The sequence below is a fragment of the Leptonychotes weddellii genome, chromosome 8, assembly GCF_054177405.1.
Source record: "Leptonychotes weddellii isolate Sample4059 chromosome 8, ASM5417740v2, whole genome shotgun sequence".
Lineage (NCBI taxonomy): Eukaryota > Metazoa > Chordata > Mammalia > Carnivora > Phocidae > Leptonychotes > Leptonychotes weddellii.
Genome location: NC_138376.1, coordinates 107,405,875 through 107,416,720, shown reverse-complemented (window position 1 = coordinate 107,416,720; position 10,846 = coordinate 107,405,875). Strand labels below are relative to the sequence as shown.

At 43.7% G+C, this 10,846-nt stretch overlaps 1 protein-coding gene across 1 annotated transcript; it reads left to right on the top strand.

Moving 5' to 3' along the window:
* The first annotated feature begins 910 nt into the window (after positions 1-910).
* Positions 911-3,318, top strand: CITED2 (Cbp/p300 interacting transactivator with Glu/Asp rich carboxy-terminal domain 2). The gene is made up of 2 exons (XM_006749053.3): positions 911-1,145; positions 1,614-3,318. The coding sequence occupies exon 2, from the start codon at positions 1,622-1,624 to the stop codon at positions 2,435-2,437; it is 816 nt and encodes a 271-aa protein (XP_006749116.1). The 5' UTR covers positions 911-1,145; positions 1,614-1,621; the 3' UTR covers positions 2,438-3,318.
* The last annotated feature ends 7,528 nt before the right edge of the window (positions 3,319-10,846 follow it).

Here is a 10,846-nt window from a genome sequence, read left to right as displayed (position 1 = left end):
TGTATGTGCAAAAAGGTGGATCTGGGGACGAGGATCGCTGAGTTTGTTTACAGAGCAGAGACGCCTCAGCTCGGATGCCAAAGCTACCAAGAGCAGCAAACGCAAACTTAGCAGAAGCACACGTACCCCGGGAGCGGCGAGCGGGCCCGAAAGCGCGGACCGGACTCCCAAGCGCGGGAGCGGAGGCGGCCGGGCCCGCGAGCGCGCTCCGTCCACCTGCAGCCGCTGCCGCTCCCCGCCCCCAGCTCCTGTCCTTGAAAGGAGTTGGGGCGGCGGGGGGAAATGCATCTACACGCAGAACATCTACATCAGGTTTACCCAGCGCCCCTGTAAAAACACAAAGGCACAGCCCAGGAAAGTGTGCTCGGGGAAGGGGCATTATTTGTCCGGGGATTTAAAACCCCATTCGGGGAAACACAGCCATTCTTCGCAGCCTGGGGGGGGTGGGGAGTGTTGCAAAGCCGGGGAGGCAGAAGGGCACTATGGAGGAAGGGGGCGCTGAGAGAACCCCCTTTTCCCCTAGAAGGCACCTCAGATCGCTAGGTGAGCCGAGCGGGAGAGCTGGGGGTGGGAGATCCGACCAGAGGGGATTGGTGCATTTTCCTCGCTCCTCTCAGGGCAGGCGCTACTTTGGGGCTAGGGGTCCAGGGGGCATTTTCTCCCAGCTGCAGGAGCCGCCGGGCTGGTCCCGCGTTTCTGGGGCGCATGGAAACCAGAGCCCGCGGCAGCGAGGCGGCGCCTGGGCCCGCAGCCTCTGCGCACGTGCCTCTGGCCGCGGGGACGCGGCTCGCCTACCCGGTCCGGCGTGCCCGGGGCTCCGGAGTCCGCGTTTTGCCGCCGCCCACCCGGGAGGCTCGCTCCGCCCTTCCTGAAATCCCTTATATTAACTGTGGCCAAAGCCCTAAGAAACACAGCTCATTGTTGGCAGCTGCCGGGCGGTCTTACCGAGCTGTGAGGGCAGCAGAGGGGAAATAAAAGGGAACGGCTCCGATTCTGCCCCAGCGGCCACTGCAAGACCTCCGTGCCGACATCGCGACAGCGAGCGCCCTGCACACCAGGAAGGCCCCCTCTATGTGCTGCTGAGCCGGTCCTGGACCCGACGATCCCGCCCTCGGTCTTCGGAACAGAAATCGCAAAGACGGAAGGTAAGCGCGGCGGGCGAAGCTGGCTGGGGCGCCTGCCAGCCCAGTCCTCCGAGGGCTGGGTTTGCCCGGAGGAAGAGCGTGAGGCGGAGCTGGGGAATAACAACAGGATGTGCAACAACAGGATGAGGAGGGCTGATTTAATGCCTGAAGTTCGCGGCAGGGCTACGGGGCACTTCCTTTATTAGGCGACTTCGGGGAGCAGAGGGGGTGTGGGCTCGGGTCCGCCCGCACGATCCGCAGGGGAAGGGGCTGTTTGTTCAGCGCCCAGCTCTGTTGTGGGTTGGCAGGTCCGCCGTGGTGGCGAGCCCGGGTGCACAGGCTACTAGTAGGATCCCGGGGAGAGCGAGCGATTTCGCAGCCGACGTGCGTCCGGGGAGCCTAGGGGGGCAGAGGCGAGAAAAAGCGGGGTGCGCCGTGGTGGGCTGCACGTGTGGCGCGGGTCTTACCGTCTGCCCTTTTTACTTGCAGGACTGGAAATGGCAGACCATATGATGGCCATGAACCACGGGCGCTTCCCCGACGGCACCAATGGGCTGCACCACCACCCTGCCCATCGCATGGGCATGGGGCAGTTCCCGAGCCCCCATCACCACCAGCAGCAGCAGCCCCAACACGCCTTCAACGCCCTGATGGGCGAGCACATACACTACGGCGCGGGCAACATGAATGCCACGAGCGGCATCAGGCATGCGATGGGGCCGGGGACTGTGAACGGCGGGCACCCCCCGAGCGCGCTGGCCCCCGCAGCCAGGTTTAACAACTCCCAGTTCATGGGCCCCCCGGTGGCCAGCCAGGGAGGCTCCCTGCCGGCCAGCATGCAGCTGCAGAAGCTCAACAACCAGTATTTCAACCATCACCCCTACCCCCACAACCACTACATGCCGGATTTGCACCCTGCTGCAGGCCACCAGATGAACGGGACAAACCAGCACTTCCGAGATTGCAACCCCAAGCACAGCGGCGGCAGCAGCACCCCCGGCGGCTCGGGCGGCAGCAGCACCGCCGGCGGCTCGGGCGGCAGCTCGGGTGGCGGCGCGGGCAGCGGCAACGGCGGCGGCGGCGGCGGCAGCGGCGGCAACATGCCCGCCTCCGTGGCCCACGTCCCTGCTGCAATGCTGCCGCCCAATGTCATAGACACTGATTTCATCGACGAGGAAGTGCTTATGTCCCTAGTGATAGAAATGGGTTTGGACCGCATCAAGGAGCTGCCCGAACTCTGGCTGGGGCAAAACGAGTTTGATTTTATGACAGACTTCGTGTGCAAACAGCAGCCCAGCAGAGTAAGCTGTTGACTTGACCGAAACCCCGGCGAAAAGAAATCAAGCCCTTCCCCCCGCCCCCCACCCCCCCACAACTTCGGTGTGAATTAAAAAACATTCCCTTAGACACAGTATCTCACTTTTCAGATCTTGAAAGGTTTGAGAACTTGGAAACAAAGTAAACTATAAACTTGTACAAATTGGTTTAAAAAAAATTGCTGCCACTTTTTTTTTTCTGTTTTTGTTTCGTTTTTGTAGCCTTGACATTCACCTCCCTTATGTAGTTGAAATATCTAGCTAACTTGGTCTTTTTTGTTGTTTGTTTTTACTCCTTATTTCCTCACTCTCTCCAGTGCTCAACTGTTAGATATTAATCTTGGCAAACTGCTTAATCTTGTGGATTTTGTAGATGGTTTCAAATGACTGAACTGCATTCAGATTTACGAGTGAAAGGAAAAATTGCATTAGTTGGTTGCATGAACTTTGAAGGGCAGATATTACTGCACAAACTCTGCCATCTCGCTTCATTTTTTAAACTATGCATTTGAGTACAGACTAATTTTTTTTAATATGCTAAACTGGAAGATTAAACAGATGTGGGCCAAACCGTTCTGGATCAGGAAAAGTCATACTGTTCACTTTCAAGTTGGCTGTCCCCTCCCCCATATGTACAGACAATAATAGGGTGTGGAATGTCGTCAGTGGCAAACATTTCACAGATTTTTATTTTGTTTCTGTCTTCAACATTTTTGACACTGTGCTAATAGTTATATTCAGTACATGAAAAGATACTACTGTGTTGAAAGCTTTTTAGGAAATTTTGACAGTATTTTTGTACAAAACATTTTTTTGAAAAAATACTTGTTAATTTATTCTATTTTAATTTGCCAATGTCAATAAAAAGTTAAGAAATACTTGTTTTCTAGAAGTCATTTGGGGGGAGGGGTGGTTCCTTTCGGTGGCTTTTCTTTCCCTCTTTAAGTTGAACACTTTATTGATGAGAGTAAGCATTCCAAAGGATAAATTACAGGACACTAAAACAGGTCATGATGAGCTTAAGTGGAGAGCAGGATTTAACATAATTGGCATAATGCTTCATTGTTACCATTGTAACATGCCTCTTGGTGTGGTTTAATCAGAAGCTGCAAAGTTGTCCAAGAGCATTTTTTTTCTTAATTGCCATCATTTTCAAGTGTATTCCAGAGTTAGGTTTGTACCATTAAATATCATAAATATTTTTTTCACAGTGTTGGGGGGGAAACCAAGTGTTTCTGGTTATACCTGATTCAACTACGTAAATGAAGGTAGATAGGGATAATATGCTGGGAGATTGATGAGGATGGCATTAAACATAAATCTACCTTTATCTCCAGTGACGAATTTTATTTCTCAGCAAAAGTCCTAAGGAGAGGCACACATTTTCTAGCTTAATCTCTGAAATAGCTTCTGACTGGTTTATAGTCCTAAGAGGAAGAGGGGGCAGAATTCCACCTTGAGGCTTTCTATTTTGTTCTATAATATTTAAAATTTACACAGGGAGGTTGATTCAAAGGTCAAATTACAGTCTTCACAAGATGTTCCCTCTCAAGCATGCCCTGTTCTCCAGAATTCTGAGCTTTTTCTGTTAACAGGCAAGGGGTGCAAAGGACATAAGGATAAGATTGTTTTAATTTTACCTAAGTGTGTTATCAAGAAGACATAATTATGGTTAAGTAGGTGTCGAGTTTTGCCTTATATAATCAAGTAAAAAGTCATATTGTTAAATTCTCAAGTTATCCCAGTTTGAAGATGGAATTTTGTTTTCCCTTTCATGTTTTCCTAGCTTATCTTATAAGAACAATACATCTACATTCAAGAAAGAATACAGTCTTTTATATTTGACCCACTGGAGAAGTAAAGAAATAGAGCTGGAGGAAAATCTCACAAATAATACTTTAAAAGAGCATTTCATTTAGACTCTCAGATTCTAATCTTAAATCCCATATTTCATAATAAAAAAATCAGAGAAGGAAACACAGAAGTATTAAATTACAGTGAGTCTGGCAGAAAGGCTGGTTTCGGAATAATTCAGATCACCTACATTCTATAATTCTATTTGCAAGACAAGCCATTAAAATTAAGATGCACACTCCACTGGGCTCTTGATACCTCTGTAACTGACACTTCCTTATTCAAAATTATGTTCTAAATAAATAATTTCTTTGAAAATATAAAATCATTTGAAACTCTTCACCCCATTTTTAAAAACTCATCCAGATTTCCCACATTAATAGTTCGAGCTGAAGTTTTCTTCAGCTAAAATATGTCAATACTAAATCTGCAATCAGCAGTAAATCTTCCCGGCTAAGCATTTTCGCAGTAAGTTTTTCTTTTCTTTTTTCCAGAGGCTCAAGTGAAAAAATATGTTTGCATACATACTAGTACAGCAATTCATGTTCTTTTTCACTTGTGCCAGGAAAAAAGGAAAGCTAATGGAGGCATGGGTTGTTTTTTTTTTTTGCATAAAGAAAGACGCAAAAGAATAGTCTTGCCACCACCCTTCACCATTTATTGTGCCAGGAAATAAGCCACAACACCTGCTCTGTCCCTAAATTCCTCCCTGCTGCTCTAACACCGGAACACGTATGGGAGATGCAGAGCCCAAGGAACTATTATTAGATCCTGAGCCCATCTCTGCCAGAACAGAGGACTCAAACAGAGGAGCTGGGTTTTTAAAAGCACAATTTCTCCTCAGTGCAAATACAACCCTCCCCCAACCCCGTTCATTTGAATGACCTCTGTTTCATGAAAACTCTTTCTTGATCAACAATTGAGCAGATTCTATGTGATATCGGCAGGTCTCTTAAGCAGAGGAAAAATAACTCCTTGTTTGAACAACCTGATTAATGAAACCTGTACAGTGACCTAGATCACCGGGCTACTGGCGGACATTTGCAAAACCTTTTGTGGTCTTGCTTTCTACCAAGTTGCTTATAGCATATGGGGAAATTTGACCTCTGTACCTTGGCTGTTTTTCAAAAAGTTCTAATATGGTACAAGAGAGCTTCTGTTCTTTAAGCTTTGCCCACAAATAGACACTCCACGCTTGATTTTTCAAGATGAGATCAATGATAAGTAAGAACATCATAGAAGCATGTCAGAAAAATAACACATTGATAAAAACTTGTCCCTCTGCCTTGTGGCTGCTAAAATCCTGGTGGCAGTATTTTTGCTGGAGCTGATAAAGCCGTGACAACTATGGATGGGCCTTTGAAGGACAGTTACCTAATCACCACTGTTTATGGGGTGCTAGGCTAGACCACTAGTACCAGAAGGCTGACATCTATTGTGAAGTTTATGGTCTCCATGACTTTTACTACTGTAAACGCCTGGGATAGCTATAAATTGATGTCAACATTAAAGGCCAGATCCTTTAGAGCAAAATATTAATCCACTAATCTATTATGGGTGGCCGGCTTTGAAATATAAACTTTGCAGTCCCAGACCATTAGGTGTTTTCGCCCCCTTGTGGAATTTATTTAGAAGGTCAAAGGAAAGCCATTTGCCCAAGAGGGATTTTGTTGTTGTTGTTGTTTTATTGTTTGTTTACCATTTCTGAATGCTTCGTTTTCTTTCTTGAAGCAAACAGCACATATTTGAGCAACACAATTTTTAGCAAAGAAGATCCCAAAGTTTGATGCAAATAAGAGTGTTTTACTTACCAAAGACCTTAGCTTATGATGAAATGTACATAGTTGAGATTTGCCTCACATTTCAAAATAGGCATTGGTTAAGGGAATGTCTTTTATCAAAGTATAATGAGCAATGCTTTCGCCTGTCAGTTAAAGCTGATACTCTGCACCCTCACAACAGCACTCTTGGTCTGGGACAAGTGCAAATAACAATGCATCTGATGGTAAGGGTTTGGGGAGGTGGAGGGAACTCTCTAGGAATGCAGAATGCAGTTATCTGTGTTGGAATGTGACCAAGCCACAGGCTCTAATCTTGTGAAAGGGCCACAGGATGTTTAATGAGAATGAGTGCTGCTGTCTAATTGCTTCAGTAAAATTTACTTTAAAATAAGCTTGGCAGATAACATTGTCTCCAAAAAATAAATAAATTTAGAATTCAGAGAATTTAGGACCCAAGCCATTGGCAATTTTCTCCTCTCTGACCGTATTGTTTTGCTAGCACAAAAGAGGTGTTACACAGCTTCAGAGATGGTGTTTATCATTTTGGTCCTGTACCACTATCCTCAGAATCAGAGCTCCCAGGCAGGTTGAAGCAAGAACAAGAGGTAGCAAGCACATCAAGTGACTTAGCCAATGAGCCCCTATTATCATGTGTTCTGTTTGTCTTTTCCCCCCAGAATAGAAGAAACAGTGGCAATGTCAGAATTCTAATTGCCATGGACTGGCTTAAATTACTTGACCTATTTTTATCCAGCGAGGAGAGAAATGATTCTGTTTTTCCTGGTAGCAATACTTCTCATTTAAATTGGAAAAAGAAATATAAAGACATTTCTCTATCAAATGCTGTACTGCTCATAAATAGTTGTAGTTTGCTTTATACTAAATAAGACTCACATACATTTTTGAGAAATTTTAAGCCACCCGAAATGAAGAACTTTTCCCCCTCGTTGGAGAACTTAAATTCATAAGGAAGGCTAAATAATGAACTGAAAATACACTAAGAGCTGTTGGTGTGAATTCCCACAGTATTTTGCTATTTATGAACATAATAAAAGAAAGGCTAAGAGCAATTGGGGTCTCCTGTGTTGAGGATCTGAATCCATGTGGGTCCTTGGGAAAGAGAATATCAACCAACACCTTCCATTGGATCTCAGAGCAAGTAATGGCTCCTTAGTGCATGGATCCTTATCAGCTACTTCTGTCCCCACGATGAGCATTGAAGTTGTCAGAGCCAGCCCCAGGAGCCAGCTGGGGGTCCTTTTTGAGAATTCTCCTTGGCTACACCAAGACATGCAGAGTGAACTAAAGCAGACACAAGGTGAACGATGAGTATGATGACTAGCTTTATAGGCTGTTGGTTTTCATGAGGCTGAGCTAATCTGAAAGATTAGTGAGGCAGGGAACAACGTGGGTGAGGACAATGCTTCACAGGGTTCTTGGCATTTTCCTGTGGTATCACCAATGTGATCCACCCTGAAATCCTTCCCCTTCTTCCCTCTCCAGTGGGCCGGTTCCTTGATCACATTTCGGGTTGCTGAACAAAGCAGACAAGGGATTCTGGCTCCAAAGGGCCTTGTGGCCAGCCAAGGTTAGAGTGCTCTGCTTCGCAGGAGATATGCAAATAGGCGAGTGGCTTTTGAAAAGTTAATAGTGCTAAAGAATCCTGCCGGTCTATTCTTAAAAGCCGGGTGGGGAGCGAGATTTAGGCTTGAGTAAAAGTCAAACTCGCATGAAACCAGAAAAAAAGTTGTCAGAGGACAGCCAACTCCAGGGTGTGATATTATTTTATGAACACTTGTAGGGGACAGGATGCTAGAGTGGAGGAAATGTGATCAGGGCTATTGAAGCCTTTTCTCTTTGTGTCTCCCTAGGGACTGATAGAAAATCTGGCCTTGTGGTTTCTTTAACTAGCTTGACCACAGAGCTTTTTAAATTTCTGGTAACCCACCTTTTTTTGTTGTTGTTGTTCCCCCTTTGCTTCATGACCATATCTCCATGCTGACAAACACATAATACTTAAAATTGTTCATAAAAATCCTTAAGTCACCTTGTAAATACTGCCTTGATACATTTATTTTGGCTAACTCTTTGAAGGAAGATCTTGGATGCCAAATGATGGCTAGTTCCATATTTCTTCTCTTAATCTTATGTGTTTAGCAAATATGTGGACGATGGAGCCAGTAGGTGAAAAGTAATTGAACTGCTATGCTCTTAATATGAACCTAAAATAAATATCTAAATGTTTCTTAGATCCCTGTCTGCTACCATGCTTTAGGACAAAGATTCTCAGCTAGGTGGGGCCACTCCTCTAGGAGGCAGATCAGAATGGGGAGAAGGTGTAGGACAGTAACTTGAAAAAACATATTCCATACTATCATGTCTTTGGGAAAATATTTAAATACATATTATTTCAGTAGGACTTTTTAAAAATCTTCTTGACCGATGGGGCATGGACTTTAAACTGGTGAGAAACACTGTTTAGGCTACATGATTTTTACCAAACCAGAGAAATTCACCCTTCAGCCAGCATTACTTAACAAATTATTTTGTTAAGCTTCCTATGACTGAGCTGACTTTGCTGAGCACCTACTATGGGACAGGCATGGTGATGGGCACTTTATGTACGGAATCTTATTTGATCCTCACAATATTCCTACAAGGCTCATGTCATTATTCCAGTATTAGATAAGGAAACTGTTATTTGGAGAGGAAGTAAGCTGCTCAAGGGCAATACAGCTGGTAGGAGGCTGAGTGGTTTTCCAGACCTCGCTTCTAATACATAACACTACCGTTCTAAACCAAATTAGTCTTACTCTTGGATGTCATGATTGTAAGCTCATCAGTCAATTTAATAATGTGCTGCAGGAAAAAAAAAAAAAAGCACTATATTATATGTACGCAAATGATGAAGTATACTAACACAACTATGACACGGAGCTATCCGTACAGTGACATACCATTTATTTTTGGGATTCACAACATTTGGATCTACACTTCTCACATCCAGTCTAAAGATTCTTCTTGTTCAGCCCCAACAACGCAAGAGTAGCGTAGGTGGTGAGTCTGCCTAATCCCTTCGCGTTCACACTTCAAGTCAAATGAAATAGTACCAGTGATTTAAATTTTTATTTTGTTTTTTATTTAATTGAATTACAGATTGCTGGATAGTAAAGTTTCTTTCGCAAATTAAGGGAACACCTTAGCTTTGTCAATTTCATAACCTATTAAATCAGAATGTCAATGGCTAGATTCTTCCACGTAAACAGAACCACCTCACAACTTGACACGCTGCCTGGAAGCAACTATGATTTAACATTGTTCATAAGAGTCAGGCTGATTTCAGAATATTAGCATGCCAAAAATAGACACATCTCAAAATAAAGAAAATATAGTATTTAGTTACTTTACACTTAAATAAGCTTCCTCAATCTATCTAAACTTTCTTCATGGAGGTACAAGCCCACTTCCTCTTTCTTTGGTCTTCTATGGAAACAGAAAAATTTTCCATTAATAATCGTAGTAAAAAGAATAGTACAGGAGGAGTAAAAACCATGGGTTGTAGTCTTAGCTCTGCAACCAAATAGCTGGGTAACTTAATCACTGTTGGCTCAAGTTTCTCCATCAGTAAAATGAAGATATATGTTTAATTAATATATATCCCCTATTCAAATTCTCAAGAAGGAAACATAAACCCATTCCTATCATTTTCTTCCTCTGGAAAACTGCAGTAGAATATGATAAAACCTCTTCAAAATCTTTACATCCCTTCTTGCCATTCATTTTCCAAGATAAACGTGAGTCTGGGGATGTGTTGCTATTTAGGTCAACTCTTCAATGATTGGAATCATCTCTATAACTGTCCCCCTTCGTTGCCATAATAAACACATAAAAACTAGAGTTGGCTACTGTAATTTCTCAGTCTGTAAGCAAATGCCAAAAAATTGCCACTTGCAAAGACACAAGTGACTATGCAACCTTCTTGGCTGATGCAGTGGTTGAAGTATATATATTATGTATTGAAAATAATTTGATCAATTCTTCATTCAGTTTCTGCTCTATGTTCTTACAGGTTAATTTCATTTTTCAAACCTCATAAATAGCAGATGCAGAATAAATGTTTGGGTTCTCTTTCCTTCAAACAACTCTTCCTGGACCATCATCATCATCACTGTTATTGTTTATTTTCTGGAGAAGACAATCCTATATTAAAGCTAAAATACAGGAACCTAGCAGGTGCTAGACACTGTGAGTTTTCAAGCAGGTAAGAGGTACACATCTGTGCCCTCTTATTTCCTTTCCCCCGACTTCCCAACACACACAGTCTCTTTTCTGTTTTATACCATCACAGTCCTCCAGTTTGGGGAATCAATTATTTAGTTAGATGAAAAATAGAGTGATTGAAAATAGTTATACAGAGGAAACTGTACACTATAATACATAACTACCCAAGATATAATTATTGACTGACATGTAAAGGGGAAGGAGATGAAGAATCATGATCAACTATTACACTAAAATTTGTTCCTTTCACTACTTGGCCACTAGGTGTAGCTGAAGGTCCATAAGTTCATATTTACACTTAAGTCACCTATTCAATTGTTACAAGCTTAAAGAACTTGCTTCCTAAGAAGTCAAACTCTCTCTTTTCGCAGACGACATGATACTTTATGTGGAAAACCCAAAAGATTCCACCCCCAAATTACTAGAACTCACAGCAATTCAGTAATGTGGCAGGATACAAAATCAATGCACAGAAATCAGTTGCTTTCTT